The following is a 20,345-nucleotide window of genomic DNA, read 5'->3' as shown; positions in this document are numbered from 1 at the left end:
AATTTCAGTACTCTCAGTGTCTAGCATAGTGTCTGACATATAGTAGGTAGCCAATAATCATTTGTTGAATGAATGAATACATGTTCTATGTAGTGTGCATATTCAAAGTTAAATGTCAAAATTTTCGTATTTGGTTGGCAGTAGAATAGTCATTTAAAAATCATGGACCATTTAATGTTTTATTAAATGAAATTCTTTCTAATTATCAATAAGCCTATATTAGATACATGTAAATTTTCAAATGAAAGTTATTTCGGTTGATGGAGATTTTGCATGCCTTCATTTACATGTCTCAGGTTGTTAACACATCCGTGCTATTATATGTAGATAGTATTTTTCAAACTTTAAAGTACTATATTTCGAACCACTTGAGGGTCTTATTGAAATGTAGATTCTGATTAGTTAGGTCTTGGGTGAGGCCTAAGATTCTGCATTTCTAAACTCCCAGAGGATCCCTAGGCTGCTGGTTCACAGACCACATGTAGAGTGGCAATGTGCTGGATGGTATATCTTTAGTAGTTCTTCCTTTAGTAGTTGATCAAAACAATTTTTGTTTTCCTTTTATATGTTTAAATCATCATTTGTATTGTAATTTCATCTTCCATCCTTTTATTTTTATGTTTTAGCAAGACAGTGATAATGCTAATATGTCACCACAATCTCCAGTATCATCTGAGGTACAAGTTCTGTTTTTATATGTTTTAAAAATATGTTTTGTATGTTTTCTGTGTTTTACATAAGATTCTTCCTTGCCAGTTCTCTGTAACCTGATTTTTTTTTTGCAATGTAATATTCACTTATATTTTAAAATCCATGGCAGAATAGTTTGTACAAACCTTCTAGCCTATAAAAAGTTCTAAGAATGCCCTTTTTTGGTAAAAATATTGATACTAGCACTTGTTTATTTATTATTTTCTTATTGGGAAGTGTCTGTAGATGGCAGAAAAGAATTCACTTTATCAAATCTATGCTTTCTCATTCATCCATATTTTAAAATAAATGATAGATTTTAAGAACAACTTTCCAATTTTAAATTTGAAAAAAGTACTTCAGCATTGTGCAATGGCCTTTGGTTTTTCTTGTAACCAGTTAGGTCTGAAACCAATGCAAAAGAAATTTCCTTTTTCCACGAGAAACATCCCTGCAGTGGGTTGTTCCTATCGACAGGAGGTTACACCTTTTTGGAAGAATGGGTATCAGAAAGTTAGAGTTTGTGAAATCTCGATCAAATACTCTGGTTACTTGAATAACTGATTCTTCTAATTTATTTATTCAATTCTGTTGCTTAACAGCAAGAGATAAATTTTAAAAATTCTGAACTCTATCTCTTCTACTTCAGATTACCTTAAAGTGTATTGACATTAGTAAGTAAATGATTACACATTCATTTGATGAATTCAACACTTTGCCTAAAGTGTTGGATGGCCCAAATTCACTGTGTAACTTTGGTTACATAGATGCTATTAATATTTCATTATATGTAGGTGATGTTGCTTTTTTAATAGGCTAGGATTCTCTTTGTCTGTTGTTGTGGGTGATCTGCATTACAAAACTTTTAAATGGATTTGGACATTAATTTTATAAACATGTTTCTAAATTATTTATATGATAGGTAAAATGGTATACATACTTTTAGAAAATGATTTAAATTAAGATATCTTAAAATTAGTCTTTGTCAGATGCTTTTGTAATTCTTTTACTTAAGTTACAAGTATAAGCATATAAGTGACTACTGCCTATTTGCTTGATTTATGATCTTACGATCTGTGCTCACAGGATAGACTATTCATACCAAATTTCTCAAATAACTTACATTGCCATATGTGTATATATATATATTTTTTTTCTTTTCTTTTCTTTTTTTTATTGACACATGATCTCACTCTGTTGCCCAGGCTGGAGTGCAGTGGCACGATCTCAGATCACTGCAACCTCCACCTCCCACATTCAAGCGATTCTTGTGCCTCAGCCTCCCGAGTAGCTGGGACTACAGGCACATGCCACCATACCTGGCAAATTTTTGTATTTTTAGTAGAGACAGGGTTTCACCATGTTGATCAGGCTGGTCTTGAACTTCTGGCCTCAAGTGATCTACCTGCCTCGGCCTCCCAAAGTGTTGAGATTACAGGTGTGAGTTTTATAATATATTTTTTATTTCATTTGGATCAGTGAAATTTTCATCTAGGAATTCATATTAATTTAACCAAAATAGTGAAGACAAACTGGGAGGCTTGTAGATTTGGATAGGGTGGTGAGTATGTATGTGTTTTGGTAACTCAACTGACGTTTAACTTGAACTGCATATCACATGTTAACAGAAGATTTAGGTAATCTACAGAATTCTGATTGCATTAATTTCATGTGTGAATGGAAAATAGTAAAACCAATTAGTGTAGTGCTTTACTGTTAACAAAGTGCTTGCCTGTATATTTGAACCTAAAAGCAGCCCCATAAAATAGGTATGATTCTCATCATTTTACAGCTGAAGAGATGGGTAACTTTCCCAACTATCTTAGTTAATAAATGGCAGAGAAGTGACTGAAGCTGAGCCCTATTCACTTCACAGAGTTGTTGCACAGGTTAAATAAGGTGCTGCTAAGGTTACATTATTTTATCACTTTACACAATAGTTTCATTTAGTTATCTCATTTAATCTTCACAGTAACCTCATTTGAAAGATGAAGAAACAATCACAGAGAAATTATATGTTGTGCTCAAAACACAGCCTAAGCTTTCTAACTCCCCCTTCAGATTTAATGTACTACAAATCTTTCCACAGCAAACCACTGTGTGTGAAACATTTGAAACAATATGTATTCAAATATAAGAGATGATATTTATCATCTGTCATTCTGCAGTCCCTATACAAATATGTTTGCCTTCAGATTATCTACTGTTAGGTGTTAAGTCCATAGTAGATGCTGAGTAAATACTAAATTCACTTATCTTTTCCTTGACGCTTACTTCATTTTTTGGGAAACTTCAATCTGGTTCTTTCAAAAAGTACGATCTATTTTATACAGTTCACTAATGATTTTCATTTTCTTTCTACTATGAAAGTATTTAAAGCCTGTATAGTTAGCTCAACTAGCAAATATTAGTTGACCTCTTAAAAGTGAAATGTATCAACTTGAATTGAAATGCAAGTTACTTTTCTCTTCACTAATCGTAGGGAAAATAAGTATTTCCCCAAACTGGAATGGATATGAATAAGCACCTTGATTATTTTGAAATAAAAGAAGTTGTATTATTTATTTATTTTTAACCTTTTAACTTTTTTTTAGGAATATGACAGAACTGATGGCTTTTCACACAGTCCCTTTGGCTTGAAGCCTAGATCAGGTAAATAGATATTCTGTAAATAAAATTTATCAGTTATATTTGAAACTAGTTTCCCAGCTTAAATGGGATTGATTCCATAGTTTTAAGTACACATAGATTCTTTCCCCTCTCCTAAAAGCAATTTTCTCTTAATCTTATTTGTCTTTCCAATTCCCATTCCCATTTCTTTCTTCCTCTTTACCTTCAAGCTCCTGAAACCTCAGCTTTTTGCCTTAGATATACTGCAGTCTTATTTCTACTCTACTGTGACTGCTGTTAGAATGACCACTCTGCCAGCAGACCAAACACTGTTTGAAATTATAGCACTCCATTATATTGTGGTTTTATAAAGGGATCTTTTCGCATTTGGCAAGCCCAAAAGAAAATGGATCCATGTTACTTGGCAAGGTATTGAATTACAGTTTTTATTCCTGAATAACTGTATTGACCTTCAAGAATAATTTCCTTTTTTAAAAGATAAAAGGCTGACGTATGTTCAGTAATCATTTTTAACCTGGGCCATAAGTTTCTAATAACGTATGTTTGAATCAGAACATGTATAGGTAGTATAAATCATTAACACTTATCTTCCCTGTTGCTTTCAATTATGCATATAAATAGAGTTCAAATATATTCTTTAAAAATATTTGGAATGTATTAGTAAGTAATAATGTTTTATGTCATTTTGTATTGATTCTTTTTATCATGCCTCTTTCCCCATCAATAGTTGCTCCTTCCCATTAACTTTGTAACAAGTTATGAAATTTCTGTTTTTATAGCTTTTAGCCGCTCATCTCGCCAAGAATATGGGGCAGCAGATCCGGGATTTACAATGAGAAGAAAGATGGAACATTTACGGGAAGAGCGAGAGCAAATACGACAACTTCGCAACGTAAGTCAGATTGCTCTTTCAGATCTGCTTTGTGGAAATGGGTTTAACTTGGAAAATTAATAAGGCATATGGATTTTATTTTCAATGCTCCTTAAAATGTTTGGATTATACAACAATTAGTAATATAAACATATAACATGTATGTTTAGATAAAGTATCTGATTTATACCTGTTTCTCTGTAGAATCTTGAATCCAGGTTAAAAGTAATTTTGCCTGATGACATTGGAGCTGCACTGATGGATGGGGTTGTTCTTTGCCATTTGGCCAATCATATAAGGCCACGTTCTGTTGCTAGTATTCATGTACCATCACCAGCAGTGGTAAGTTTTGTTTACAGTTTGTTAGTTCTCTAAAGGAAGATATTGCTTCTTATAATTGTCTTTAAATAATATACCTCAGTGAACGTAGTTTTCAGTTTTGATTAAGTTCCATAGAAAAATGCCTAAAAGTACATTTTTTCCCTTTTTACAGCCCAAACTGAGCATGGCAAAATGTCGAAGAAATGTAGAAAATTTTCTTGATGCTTGTAAAAAGTTGGGTGTCTCACAGGTAATTGTTATTTGTCTAACAACGTGATCACTTAAATTTGAATTTATTACATGCAAACTGGGATTCTTCTTAGAGCAATGAATAATGCTTTCTGAACATGAAAATGAATGCCTTCTCTTGGTACCTTCTCCTAAGCTCCAGCTTTAACTGTAGCAGTTATCTAATGAATGTTTTTAACTGCCTTTAAAGTCATTTATAAAATAGCTACAAATCTGGAAAATCATGCACATCACTGACCAAACGTAACTCAGTGGCCATGTTTACAACTTGGTTGTGATGCCATTGTTACCATCTTTTTTTCTTTCTTTCTTTTTTTTTTTTCCAGAGAACATTTGGACTCCTTTGTAAGTCATTGGATAGATTCTGGTTGGAAGATTTGCATTCAGTGTAAACAGCCTTTCAAACTTTATTTAAAATGCAAAATTGGAAATTATAGCAGCATATTATGATAGTATCTGTATTGGGCAAACTTTGAAATTTTTAGGAATTGTCTTACATTTCATGTAATAATTGCACTACTATGCAATTAATCATTAAAGCAGTATTGTAAATATATAAGGAACATGTGTAATCACAATATTGCTTCTTTGTAAAGTGTTATAAACCTAACCTCTACATGAATGACTATGGAGAAAAATGATATTGTTATCAGACCACAATTAAGTTGTTCTTGTTAAGCTGTCTTTTGAACAGTGTCTTAATAATCTGGTCTACAGATCCCATTTTAACCTCTTCCCTCAAGTAAGGAAACATAATTTAATGTGTAGAGAATCAGTGAATTGTTGGATAATTTGGAAATTACATGATGTTCTCTAATTACCTCTTATCTATACTTGATGTAATAGTGGTTTTTTTTTGAGATGGAGTCTCAGTCTGTTGCCCAGGCTGGAGTAGTGCAGTGGCATGATCTTGGCTCACTGCAACCGCTGCCTCCCGGTTCAAGCAATTTTCCTGCCTCAGTCTCCCAAGTAGCTGAGACTACAGGCACATGCCACCACACCCAGATAATTTTTTATTTTTAGTAGAGACAGGGTTTCACCATGTTGGCCAGGCTGGTCTTGAACTCCTGACCTCAAGTGATCCACCCGCCTTGGCCTCCCAAACTGCTGGGATTACAGGCGCAAGCCACTGCGCTCAGTTGATGTGATGTTTTAAATTTTTAATTCTTAAAAATATTTATTGTTTCTTTTTTCTACTCTCAATCTTCCAATGGGGAAATAGCAAACTTAGCAATGCTTTCTCCAGCCATTACATTATACAGATTTTCCCATTTTGCCATTTTTTCTTTTTTAAAATTAAAAAAAACCTTGTTTTAGAGATGGAGTCTCACTGTGTTGCCCAGGCTGGACTGGAACTCCTGAGCTCTAGACTTCTATTTCACGAATAACTGGGATTGCAAGCATTCGCTACCTCACTAATGTTATGTCATTTTTGTTTTAAGGGTTTTATTTTTAGCTTGAGTGTTTTTCCTCTGACCTCAGAATTGGTAATATATAATAATTTTTAAATTAATTTTCTTTGTTTTAGGATGTTTTCTAATTTTTAACAGCCTTATTGATTATTAACATACAATATAGTGCATATAAATAAAGTATACAATTTGATCAGTTTTGACATATGCATACACCATGAAATCATCACCACAGTCAAGATGATGAACATATCTACTGCCCCCCAAAATTTCCTCATGTGTCTTTCCAATCCTTCCTTCTCCAGCAACCACTAATCTGCTTTCTGTCATTGTAGATTGTTTGCACTTTCTAGAGTTGTATATAAATGGAATGATACAATATGTATTATATTTTTCTATCTTCTTTCAGTCAGCATAATTATTTTATGACTCGTCAGTGTCATTGCATGTATGAATACACCATTGCTCTTCATTGCTAGATAGTATTTTATTGTATGGATATACCACAGTTTGTTGATCCCTTGACCTGCTGATGGATGTTTGGGTTGTTTCCAGTTTTAGTGGCTACTACAAATAAAGCTGCTGTGAACATTTGTATACAAGTCTTTGTATGGATTTATGCATTCTTTAATTTTTGGTAAATACCTAGCAGTGGAATAACTGGAACATATGGTAGGTGCGTGCTTAACATTTTAAGAAAATACAAAACTCTTCCAAAGTGGTTGTACCGTTTTACATTCCTGTCAGCAGTATGTGAGAGTTCCAGTTCCTCCACATCCTCACTGGCATTCAGTATGATCAGTCTTTTAAAAATTTTAGTCATTGTGATATGTATGTCCTGACTTGCCAGGGCAGTTTTAATTTGCATTTTCCTAAAGACTAATAATGCTGATCATATTTTCAAGGGCTTATTTGCCATCTGTATATCTTCTTTTTGAAGTACTTTGAAGTGTACTTCTTTTTTGAAGTACATATTCTAATCTGAGGTCTATTTTGTATTGGGTTGTTTATTTTCCTATGTTTGAGTTTCTTTACAAATTATGGATAAAGTCCTTTACCAGATTTATAAATATTACATCCAAATCTTTGTCTTATCCTTTCATTGTCCTTAGAGTGTCTTTCAAAGAGCAGGATCTTCAGTTATTGAAATACAATTTATTTTTTAAAATGGGCTGTGCTTTTTGTGTCAAACCTAGGAAATCTTTATATAATCCAAGGCCACAAAGATTTTTTTTCCTATGTTTACTTCTAGAAATTTTATAATCTTGAGTTTTATGTTCATGTCTATGATCAATTTTGAGTTAGTTTTTGTATGTGGTTAAAAAGTATGGATTGAAGTTCTCTTTTTTTAAGCCTGAGATTAGGCATATACATTGACTTTTTTAAGAAAATATTTTTATTGAGATAGAATTAAAATGCCATAGCATTCACTGATTTAAAGTGTATAAATGGTTTTTAGTATGATCACAGAGTTCAACAACAGTTACAACAATCTGTTTAAAGTATTTTTGTCACCCCAGAAACAAAGCCCTTACCCATTCGTAGTCCCTTCCCTGTTCTTTCTATGGATTTGCCTACTCTAGACATTACATATAATGAAATCATACAATATGGGGTCTTTAGTGTCTGGCTTCTTTGACTTAGTATAATTTTTCCAAGGTTCATCCATTTGTAGCCTAAATCAGTACTTCATTTCTTTTTATGGCTGAATAGTGTTCTGTTCTAAATACATACCACATGTTGTTTATCCATTCATCAGTTGATAGACATTTGGGTTTTTTTCACTCATTGTTTATTATGAATAATGTTGCTTTGAACATCCATGAATAAGTTTTTCTTTGAATACCTGTTTTCAGTTCTCTTGGTTGTATACCTAGCAGTGAAATTTTTAGGTTATATGGTAACTCTATGTTTATAATATTTTTTAAGAAACTACCAAAATATGTTGCAAAGTGGCTCCACTATTTTTACATTTCCACCAGCAATATGTGAGGGTTCTAATTTCTTTATATCATCACCAACAATGGTTACTGTCTACCTTTTTGGTTCTAGCTATTTTAGTGTGTGTGTGATGTGATATCTTATTGAGGTTTTGATTTGCATTTTCCTAATAGTTAATGATGTTGAGCATCTTAGCTTGTGCTTATTGATTTGTATATATTCTTTAGAGTAACGTCTATTCAAAGCCTGTGTCCATTTCTGAGTTGGATTATTTATCTTTTTTTTTTTTTAGTTGTAGTTATGTATTCTGGATACAAATTGCTTATGAGATGTATGACTTGGAAATATTTTCTCCCATTCTGCAGGTTGTCTTTTCACTTTCTTGATGGTGTCATTTACAGCACAAAAGTTACTAATTTGATGAAGTATAGTTTATCTCGTTTTTTCTTTTGCTGCTTATGATTTTGATATCATATCTAAGAAAACATTGTGTAATTCCAGGTCACAAAGGTTTACATCTGTGTTTTCTTCTAAAAGTTTTATAGTTTTAGGGCTTACCTTTTTGTCTGTGATCCATTTTGAGATCAGTTTTGTGCATGGTATGAGGTACGGATCCAAATTCATTCTTTTACATATGGATATCCAATTTTCCCAGCACCATTTTTTGATAAGATTCTTCTTTTCCCCATTGAATTGTCTGTCTTAGCATCTTTGTCAAAAATCAGTTGACCATAAACGTAAGGCTTTTTTTCTGGACTCTCAGTTTTTTATGACTAAATTCCTTATTCCAGTATCACACTGTCTTGCTTACTGTAGTTCTGTGATGCATTTTGAAATCAAGAAGTGTGAGTCTTCCAGCTTTGTTCTGTATCAAGGTTGTTTTGGCTATACTGGGTCCCTTGCATTTCCATATCAATTTTAGGATTGATTAGCTTGTCAATTTCTGCAAAAAAGCCAGTTGGGATTTTGCTGGGGATACCAAATCTGTAAAATGATTTGAGGAATATTGTCATCTTCACAATATTTATTCCTGTGATCCATTAACATGAGACATCTTTCCATTTATTTATATCTTTTAATTTTTATTCCAACAATGTTTTGTAGTTTTCAATGTACGAGTCTGTCATTAGATTTGTTAAATTAAGTGTTTAGTATTTTATTCTCTTTGGTACTATTATAAATACCATTATTTCCTTAATTCCACTGTCAATTTTTTATTGCTACTTTATAGAAATAGAAGTGATTTTCTTTTATTGATCTTGTATTCTGCAACCTTGCAGAACTCATTTATTAGTTCTAATAGTTTTTTTGTGTGTGTGTGTTTCTGTGCCTTAGGAGTTTCTTTATACAGAATCATGTAATTATTCTTTCAAAGAATTCATCCATTTCATCTAACTTGTCAAACTATTAGTATGAAGTTGTTTATAATGTCTCCTTATTATCATTTTAGTATTTATAGAATATCTTGTGGTGTCACTTCCCTTATTTATGATATTGGTAATTTGTGTATTCTCTCTTTTTTTCCTGATTAGCCTATCTTGAGGTTTATGAATTTTTAAAAAATCTTCTAAATGAACTAACTTTGGGTTTCATTACTTTTTTTATCTATTGTTTTTTGTTTTTTTACTTTATTGTTTTCCTCTCTCATTCTCATTATTTGCACCTTTCTTTTGCCAGTGGTTCAATTTGCTCTTCTTTTTTTAGTTTCTAGAGTAGAGGCTGAAGTCATTGATTTGAAGCCTTTCTTCTTTTCTAGTGTACACTTCAGTGGTTATTTGAATAAATAAGCAAAATGTTAAGAGGGCAACAAATATAGCAGTGAAGATGGAGATAAGGCAATAATTTTGAGAACTCTTTGTGGGATACCATCAGTAGTATTTGGAGAATTGGTTATGGGGATAAGGAAGAAAGAGGAAGACTCTTATATTTCACAGGTTTGTCAATGGAAATCGAATAGTGTATTACTCACTAAGACATGGATCACAGAAGGACAAGTTAATTTGGTAAAGTAATTCTGTTGTGGACACATTGATTTTGATATGTCTGTTAGATGTCCATTTGACTGTGTCTAGTTGGATATTTGTATTTGGAGCTCAATAGAGAGATCTTGGAAGGAAATAAAGACTTGGAAGTCATCAGTATGGAAGGGGTAGTTAAAACTGGAAATAGATGAGAATACCAAAAGAGAGGATATAGCATAAAAGAGAAGAGAGTGAAGACAGAACCCTTGGAAACATTTGGGATGTTAGAAGAGGATCAGTGAGGGCTAATGAATGAAAGCTACTGCACAATTTCTGTCAGAAAAGTTGAAGTAGAAAGAATGGTGTCACAGAAGACAGGGGAGGGGTAAGGTTTCCAGAAAGGCATTAATCAAAAGCATAATATGACTGAGCAGTCAACTAGACATGTGCAACATTTGACATTTAAGATGACATTGGTGATTTTTACTAAAATAGTTTTAGTGGCCATATGCTTTAGGGTTAGATGTGAGATAGCAGTGGCTGAGTAGTGAATGGGAAATGCAAAAGTGGTGACCAACTCTTTTATAAACATTTTCTTTGTAGAAAAAGAGGTACAAGTGTAGAATGACAGCATTTCAAACAAGGCCAACTTCTATAATCTTTTTCTTACTATAAATTAAGAATCTAAAAACATTTTAGATTGCAATATTTATAAGAGAAGACTTAGAATTATGTATTTTTTTCTTTACATTTTACAGAAATCATGTTTTTAAAATCAAATTCTGACTTAATGTTATTACACTTCTAAAAAATGAATGTTCAAATACCTTTTTTTTTTTTTTCTCCAGGAAAGACTTTGTTTGCCTCATCATATTTTGGAAGAACGAGGACTTGTGAAAGTTGGTGTCACAGTTCAGGCGCTCCTTGAATTACCAACAACCAAGGCATCTCAGCTTTCTATGGCTTGATATAACATTTAAAAACTTTAAGTGTATAGTTTCATTTATTTGCAGTGATTTCAAATATTTCAAATTCATGAATAAGAGTATTCCATCAGAAATAGTTTGCCTTAGGTCACGCCTTAGGATTTTAAAAAAATTACGTTGAAACATCAGACTTAAACATTGAATTGCCCAAACTTCTTTTGGGGGAAAACTGGATTAATTTAATAAGAGTATTTGATAAACTCAAATTCTCTTTTTACTAAATCAGTTGATAATCTTGATTATTTTTCAGAAAGCAGACTGATACTAAATTTAAAATGTAGTTTCAATTTAATAATCACATTAGGTTTAATTTTTTTACATCATAGCATACTAGTAAACATCTGGATAAAGGTAATTGTTTTTTAGCAATTTAGAGCAATTCTATATTTGAGTTATTTAATACACTTCTAATTCTAATTTATACACAATTTCTTCAATCTTTGGTCTTAGTTTTCTAGAAAAAAAGGCGTAGAAGAAACAATTCTGGCTTTATATTAAATTCTTTTAGTATTATAGGTTGGTGCCAAAATATTTTCAGTTGTACTGTAGATTGTTTACATGTGAAGTGCCTGTGTAATTGATGACTCTTATATAGTCTTAAGCATTTTTGCAATTTTTTAAATGTATTTAAATAGAGTCAATGGAACTTTAAAATATTTTAGTAGATTTTGTAGGGTCAGTAATATGTGAGGATTTAAATGAGCCTCACATTGTGACATTTGTGATTTTTTAGTTAGTCCATCGCAGTTTCCCTTAAATTGGTTATTTCATGTTGTCAAAAATACCAATGTTAATATGGTTAATTTATGATATTTAATTTTGTGAAACTTAATCATCTTTTAAAATGTATTATTTGAAGAGTATTTTATTTCTGTATTGAAAATGTTACACAAAGCAGTAAAGTTTTTGAGAACTAGTGGAGTACTAATTATCAAGGACATTTTGATAAAACTGCCAAAGTTTGGGTTTATATCTTGCCTTTGAGCAGCATGATATCAGTGCTGCCTTTAGCTATATTCAGAGAGCAGCAGTTGAGGAATAGCCTTTTACTCAAAATCTGGCCATTTGTGAATCCTGTAAACCTTGTGATCTTCAATTACTTTGATGTTAAATTAAACACAGACTCCTCTATAAATATTTTCATGAGATACTATGTTACACAAAGTCCTTGTTTAACTTACATATGGGTAAATTTACATTGGTGGTATTACAGGAATTTTTCAAAAACATTACTGTAATGAATAACTGAGTTTCCTATAGAAAAATCTTAATAATTACTTTTGCAGTAACCAAGCAAGCATCATATCTTAAGTATGTGATCATTTGCACTTCTTACCTCTTAATATGGATGCAAGTTATTAAAACTGTTGGCCTGGGTATTTCAAAGGGTATATATAAAAGGTAAAAACTAGTGTGCCAAATGGTATAGGAACAAATGTACTTTTTTTGATCAGTTGGCATGAAGCCATGGAATTAAATTTTGGCTTTGGAAATCAGATGTGTTCATTACATTCCCCAAGGGTCAAATTGGAGCTTTTAAAGAATTAAAGCTTCTATGACTGTATGGTTTAAGAATTAAAGTATTAGTAATTTATTAAATATTTGAGCTTATTAGTTGTTAATTTTTTAGTTGGATTAAAAAAAAAAACTCACACATTCTCCCTAGTGAAAACTTGGGTAATATATGTAAGAAATGGCAAATAAATACCTTAGTTAATGACTTTCTATGTAGAAATTTGACAGCATTACAAATTAAGTGACCATTTAAAACACAGCAATCATTCATACTGCTTTCATAGGTGTTATGATAGTCTCTGATTAATCAATCTAGTGTTAATTATTTTACAAGTGTTGTCCTGTTTCATATCTTTGAAGTAGTAGTGAAATTGTAAGCCATTTTCTTATTGCATTTCACTTACTTGTCAGTTAATTATTCCTTTAAAAAGAAAATACAGCAGAACCTCACTGTAGCATTCTTTACTGCAAAGCAAAATTCAATTTAAGATGGGCTTATCTGAGGTCCATATCATGGCAGTTCATTTACTCTTGTGCCAAATGGCAACACCACCTCTAAAGCAGTTTCACAGCATAGTCCCCTACAACGTTATACCAAGGCTCTGATGTATTTCTTTTAGTAGTTTCTAAGTGTAAAATTTATTCTAAATGTTTTTATGGCTATTATCTATTTCATCAGTTATTGAATTAAGAATGATTTTCATTACTTGATTGGGATTTGTGATTTTATGACAGTTAAATAATCAAAAATATTTTATTAGGCCCCCAAAATTCAATAGATAGCTATTTCTGTTACATTTTATTACTGTATGGCACAAGAAAGAAGTGACATTGGGTATGTTAGAAATGAAATAAGTAAAAATGCATTACCATTTGTTTAATAATTATCTTTACAGAATGCTAGTTTAATGACTTTTTTAACTGAATTTTTTGAATAAATCAGAAATGTTTGTATTTGTCACAGATCTATCATAATTGATTTTCTGATGCATTTAAAAATAAATGGAACACTTAAATGTATATTACCGATGCAAACTGTGGATAAAGTTGAAAGACAAAATTTTAAGTCTGAGATTTCTTTTTTCCCTCTCTACCTCCTTTCTTACCATCATATCATCCATTTTTTGTCAGCATTTGATAGATGGTGTCTGTGTTCCCTAGTATACAAAAATAGCCAGACTTAGAATATTCAAAGTAAGTGGTTTAAAGGTCCAGATTCACTTTATATTGTGAAAGGAAAATAAATCTTGGGGCCCCAACATCACTAAGCTAAAGGGAAAGGTCAAGCTGGGAACTGCTTAGGGGAAACCTACCTCCAGTTCTATTCAAAGTCACCACTGCTCACTGAGATAAATGCCTATCTGATTGCCTCCTATGGAGAGGCTAATCAGAAACTTAAGAGAATGCAGCCATTTGTATCTTATCTACCCATGACCTGGAAGCCCCCTCCCCGCTTCCAGTTTTCCCGCCTTTCTGGACTGAAATAATGTTTGTCTTACATATGTTGATTGATGTCTTGTGTCTCCCCAAAATGTCTAAAACCAAGTTGTGCTCTGACCACCTTGGACACATGTCCTCAGGACTGCCTTAGGCTGTGTCGCAGGCACCGTCCTCAACCTTGGCAAAATAAGCTTTCTAAATTAACCGAGACCTGTCTCAGATATTCAGGGTTCACATTTGGTAACCATGAAGGGATTCTGAGTGGAGGTACCCCTGACCTTTGACAAATCTCTTATTGGTACTTGGTACCAACATGAGCTAACCGTATGGCTCAAACCCATAAGGCAATTTGTTGAGGTCTGGGAGCACCCCCTCCAGAGAATCCCTGATCTCCCAAAATCTGGTCGAAATCTAAAGTTTGTTTTGCTGTATGATTCCCTTTTTTGGAGTTTTACTTGCTCCCAACAAGGAAGGCAAGATTTCCTGCTTTCAGGACAATGGAAAGCAGGTAATCCCTTATGGAGTCTGAGCTTGCTCCCAACAGGGAAGATAGGTTTGAGTTTTTTCCTGCTTTTAGGATGGTAGAGCGCATTGTTCAGCCTGAGACCCATCTCTAGGTAAGTAACTGAATTGGGGTTTTGATTTGACTAAAATTAACAACCAGCTGGTTTTAATTTCTCCTTACCATTAGAGTGCTCAGTGATCATATCGTTGGGGTTTTTTTTGCTGTTGGTTGTTCCTGTCTTTCCCCCATCAGATTTGACCATCTCTACCTGATTTCGTCAAATCCGAGTGAGAATTCCAAATTATGGGTAAGATAGCCTCTCTAATTTGTCCAAAATTCCTTGCAGCTGCAAAAGGGGAAAAAAACAAAACCAAAAACCGTGCACTTGGTTTCTGTATTTGCTTCCTGTCTTGAAAAACAAACATTCTTTCATTTACTTTTCTTCCACCCTATTTTTTGCCATTTGCAGTACCAAAAAAAAAAAAAAAAAATCTAGAGGAGGCTTCTAATAACTTGAACCCCTTTAAAAAATTCAGAACAAAGGTATCACTCATCCCTTTTGGGGTGTTCTGTGTTGTCAACCTTGGCAAAACAAACTGTCTAAATTAACTGAGACCTGTCTCAAGTATTCGGGGTTCACAATATGTCATTTTCAGTAGGTAATATTTTCCTTAAATAACAATAATTTTTTATGATATCCTCACCAAATAATATTGCCTTTATGTAAGATAAACTATATAGCATAAATATAAGAGAACTTTTTTGTTTTTTGTTTTTTTTAGACAGTGCCTTGCCCTGTCACCCAGGCTGGGGTGTAGTGGTGTGATTTCAGCTCACTGCAACCTCCACCTCCCCAGCTCAAGCGATTCTCATGCCTCAGCCTCTTGAGTAGCTGGGACTATAGGCACGCACCACCACACCCAGCTGATTTTTGTAGTTTTAGTTGAGATGGGGTTTTGCCATGTTGGCCAGGCTGATCTCGAACACCCGGTCTCAAGTTATGCACCCGCCTTGGCTTCTGAAAGTGCTGGGATTACAAGTGTGAGCCAACACACCCAGCCAGTGTAAGAGAACTTTATGTTAAATAAATGTAGAATAGGTAAAACTGTGATTTTTTTTTTTTTTTTTTTTTTTTTTTTTTTTTTTTTTTTTTTGAGACAGAGTCTTGCGCTGTTGCCCAGGCTGGAATGCAGTGGAGTGATCTTGGCTCACTGCAACCTCCACCTCCTGAGTTCAAGCAATTCTTCTGCCTCAGCCTCCCTAGTAGCTCGAATCACAGGCGTACACCACCACACCAGCTGGTATTTGTATTTTTAGTAGAGATGGGGTTGGCCAGGCTGGTCTCAAACTCCTGACCTCAGGTGATCTGCCCACTTTGGCCTCCCAAAGTGCTGGGATTACAGGTGTGAGCCACCATGCCCAGCCAATTGTGATTAATTTTATTGTAGTTTTAGTGAAAGGTGTATTATTGAATTGCCCTTAAGCTATATGATTAAAAATTAATCTTTCTTTTTTCAGGTAAATTTAATATTTTAAAAATCCACATATTTTATTAAAATTAATTTGTAATTGTGATTTACCCTACAAGTAGAAAGTCATCCAGGTAAATGTTATTGAAGATAATATTATTCGCTGTTTTATAGTTACTCATCCTAAACTTTCAGATTTAAACAAGTACTTAAGTAAGTAAATATTCGGTGTAAGTTTTTTGAAAACGATTCTAAGTTTATCACAGAATTTTGAATTATCTTTAGATAACTGTACTAAACTTGTTTCCTCCTTCAGTAAATCTACAGTTTTGGTACACTACATGGAATGGTCCTAGAATTCTCAGGAACCTATGTCACTATCCAGAGCACTCCAGGGTACTGATATATTACTGTATATTAGATTCATGTGGAAATGCCCAGATATATTCTGGAATTGGTAAATTGGAAAATATCAATGTCATCTATTTCTTAAGGCATAAACTTCTCTAATCCTGTATTTCAAAACATGAAAAATATCCTTATGCTTACAGTGTTTAAATAGCTTAGAATTTCCACAGTTGTGTGTGTGTGTGTGTGTTTCATGTAAGGCTCCAGTTGTTTTAGCAAAAAAGAATCTTATTGCATTTGCATTGGAAAGCCAGAGTTTAGAAGTTATGAGAATTCTTACATAAAGAGTTTAGGATGGAAGGTTGGTGACTGAATAATTTGAGTTACCAAAGTAAAAACAGAAGTTTCTTTAAAATGTGGTCATTTTAAAATTTAAGTTATTGCATAATATTTTCCTCATTTCTTGGATACTTTATTTTGAGTACCCTGCCATTTATGGTTAGAGAAAAATAAATTTATTTTTACTCTAGTCCATTGATATGTATCAATGAATTATCTACCTAAATAGGTGAGAAATGTATTGGGTATGTATATATGTAAATGATAAATAGAAATAGATTTTTCAATAGCAAATTGAATGTTAGAAAACTTCAGATATTCATTTCCAATTCAAATAAACACAAAGTGATCCTGTATAATTTATGAAGTAGTAATTAGAATAATACCTTAGGGCAGTGATTCTTAAACTTTGGATTTTAGGAAATCCATATGAATCAATATGGATCACCTAAGGATTTTGTTAACGAAGTACAGATTGATTCAATAGGTCATGTGTGGCGTCTGAGATTCTGCGTTTCTAACAAGCTTCCAAGTGATGCTGGTCCAATAGCCAACTTGAATAATAAAGCCCTATAGTCGTTCAAGTGCTGTAGTAATATCAATTTACTGTACGATAGTATAGTAGTTTGATATTTTAAGAGATGTTTCAAGATCTTTACTTAACATTTTAAATTCTATTCTGAAATGTGTTCTACTTTATTAAGGGCTTTGGGATTTTCTTTATGGTTTAAAAAGGTATACTTTGTGTTGTGATTAGTACTATCTCAAATTTTCATTTCTGAAAAATCATTTTAAACACACACAGCTGTATAATTTTCAAGATAAATTAAACTAGTCACAGGTATGTGTGATTATAAAATGGTCATATATATCTAAACAAGTTAAATTAACAAATATTAAAGCAAAAAGATGTCATCCTTCTTTTGTGGAGCACTTAGAAAACTACATGAATTTTTTTATAGTCTTGAGATCAGTCCATTTTCTTGCTATCCTTGCTTTTAAGTTGAACACATAATCATTTTTTCAGGATAGCATGTTAAATATAGACCATATACAAATAAACTAATATATATTTAACGTAATAGTTATGTTTTGTGATCAGAGCTTAATTTTGAGACAAAGATAAATTTCTCCCCTTCACAAAACAAATGAGAAACACTATTTCCTTCATTTAAAACATTTGGAATCATTTTACTCATTTTAATAGCCTTACAAAAGTTGTGGATACATTGCTAGTTAGAAAACAAATCAAGATTGAAGTTAGCCTGAAATGCCAAAGGCAGTCGAATGCCTTTCATGGCAAGATATGACTCATGTACTTTGACAATAAATGGAAATATTAATAATTAAATATGAAAGGGAAGAGCACAGACATGTGCAACATTGAACTAGAACCTTTTTCTATAATTGAGTTATAAATAATAAAACATATCTTTATGTATGTCTGTCATTTATTATCTTTAACATCTAAGATTAACAACTGAGTAGAAATGAATATTATGCTGTAACTTAAATTTTAAAATCCCACATACTTGGATATAATCATGGTTAGTAGTGAATAAAATATATTTACAAATATACATTTTAACATATGGGCATAATTTTTAGGTATTTTGTACCACAGTTTTTCATTGTGAAAGATAAAGAAGAGCTTATGATACTTCTAGTATAATCGTAAAAAATTAAAACCATAAAAGAATTACAGAATTTGGGTATTGCCATATTTTCATTCTTCAGGCTAGGAAACTAAGGCCCAGAAATATGATTTGAACAATTATTTAAGGACTGAACTTTTTTGTAACCATCCCTGGATCATTTACCTACTCTACTAAAACTTACTTTGTATGTATGATTTTTGTTTTTTACAAATCTTTGAAGCTTTTATGTATGACCATTTGTTTGCAATATGTAACATTACTATACTGTGAAAAAATAATTCTGAATTAGTTAATTTGAAACACTGTTTTCAGCTCTTACTACATACCAGGTATTGGTACTGCAGGCCTTGTGGGTATGGCGATGAATAGGAAATGGTCTTTTTTTTTGAGAGCTTTATAAAGGAATTCAGTTGCTGGTTTCTGACTGTTGCATTAAAATAGATGAACATTTATAATATTAAATTTTGTTATTGAAATTTATCATTGGCCAGGCATGGTGGCTCATACCTGTAATCCCAGCACTTGGGGAGGCTGAGGCAGGCAGATCACTTGAGCCCAGGACTTCAAGGCCAGCCTGGGCAACGTGGTGAAACCCCTTCTTCACAAAAAAAGACAAAAATTAGCCTGGTGTGGTGGTGCCCATCTGTGGTCTCAGCTACTTGGAAGGTTGAGGTGGGAAGATATCTTATCCCAGGGAGATTGAGGCTGTAGTGAGCTGTGATTACAGAGTGAGACCTGTCCCAAAAAAGAAAAGAAGAAATTTATTATTCTTAATTCTTATGTTTTACAAGCAATTTTTAAAGTTTACTTCTCAGTAGTAAACATTGCAATTGAATATTTATTGCCGCTAGTTGGTTCTAACAGTTGTTTTTTTGAAAAATAATTTTACATGTTTATTTTTTCCCATTTCATTTTTTCTCTAGCTTTATTGAAGTATAATTGACAAAAATTGTATATATTTAAGCTATATAACCTGATGTTTGATGTATGTGTACGTCATGAAATGATAACTCTTATCAAGCTAATGAACATGTCCTTCACCTCAAAGTATTACCTTTCTTTTTTGGTGGTGAAACATTTACGATCTACCCTCTTGGCAAATTTAAAGTATACAATTTAATATTACTAACTATAGTCACCATGCTGTTCATTAGATATCTAGAACTTATTCATGCTGCATAGCTAAAACTTTATATCCTTTGACCCATCTCCCCCAGCCCCAAACCCTGGAAACAACTGTGTCTGTTAAGGTGCCATAGCAGAATACCATATAACTTTTGTAGCTTATAAATAACAGAATTTTATTTTTCACAGTTTTGGAGGTAGAGAAATCCAAGATCAAGGCACAGGCAGACTTGGTGTCTGGTAAGGGCCCACTTTTTGGTTAATAGATGGTGCTTTCTCATTGTGTCCTCACATGGCAGAAGGGGCAATCAAGCTCCCTTAGGCCTCCTAAGGGCACAAATGCCATTCATGAGGGTTCCATCATTTTTAAAAATTTAATTTAATTTAATTTTAAGTTCTGGGATACATGTACAGGATGTTCAGGTTTGTTACATAGGTAAATGTGTGCCATGGTTGTTTGCTGCACCTATCAACCCATCACCTAGATATTAGGCCCCGCATGCAGTAGCTGTTTATCCTGATGTTCTCCCTCCCTACTCCGTACCTCCAGAGAGGCCCCAGTATATGTTATTCCCCTCCCTGTGTCCATTTGTTCTCATTGTTCAACTTCCACTTATAAGCAAGAACATGTGGTGTTTGGTTTTCTGTTCCTGTGTTTGTTTGCTGAGGATATTGGCTTCCAGTTCCATCCATGTCCCTGCAAAGGACATGATATCGTTCTGTTTTATGGCTGCAAGGTATTCCATGGTGTACATGTACCACATTTTCTTTATCCAGTCTATCATTGATAGGAATTTGGGTTGATTCCATGTCTTTGGTATTGTGAATAGTGCTACAATGAACATATGCATGCATGTGTCTTTATAATAGAATGATTTATATTC

At 33.1% G+C, this 20,345-nt stretch overlaps 1 protein-coding gene across 2 annotated transcripts in view; it reads left to right on the top strand.

Moving 5' to 3' along the window:
• The window catches only part of LRCH2 (leucine-rich repeats and calponin homology (CH) domain containing 2), a 128,270-nt gene extending 114,633 nt beyond the window's left edge, over positions 1-13,637 (top strand). Inside the window, exons 16-21 of one of the 2 annotated variants that reach the window (XM_011984425.1) lie at positions 627-677; positions 3,285-3,342; positions 4,101-4,213; positions 4,397-4,534; positions 4,686-4,763; positions 10,925-13,637. In XM_011984425.1, coding sequence (XP_011839815.1) covers positions 627-677; positions 3,285-3,342; positions 4,101-4,213; positions 4,397-4,534; positions 4,686-4,763; positions 10,925-11,044 — 558 coding nt within the window. In that variant the 3' untranslated portion in view covers positions 11,045-13,637. The remainder of the gene's footprint in view (positions 1-626; positions 678-3,284; positions 3,343-4,100; positions 4,214-4,396; positions 4,535-4,685; positions 4,764-10,924) is intronic. The other variant, XM_011984432.1, reaches the window with a different exon arrangement.
• The last annotated feature ends 6,708 nt before the right edge of the window (positions 13,638-20,345 follow it).

This window comes from Mandrillus leucophaeus, unplaced genomic scaffold (assembly GCF_000951045.1).
Source record: "Mandrillus leucophaeus isolate KB7577 unplaced genomic scaffold, Mleu.le_1.0 Scaffold1063, whole genome shotgun sequence".
In the NCBI taxonomy this organism is placed as follows: domain Eukaryota; kingdom Metazoa; phylum Chordata; class Mammalia; order Primates; family Cercopithecidae; genus Mandrillus; species Mandrillus leucophaeus.
The sequence above is the reverse complement of the archived record's forward strand: the minus strand, read 5'-3'. Positions and strand labels throughout refer to the sequence as shown.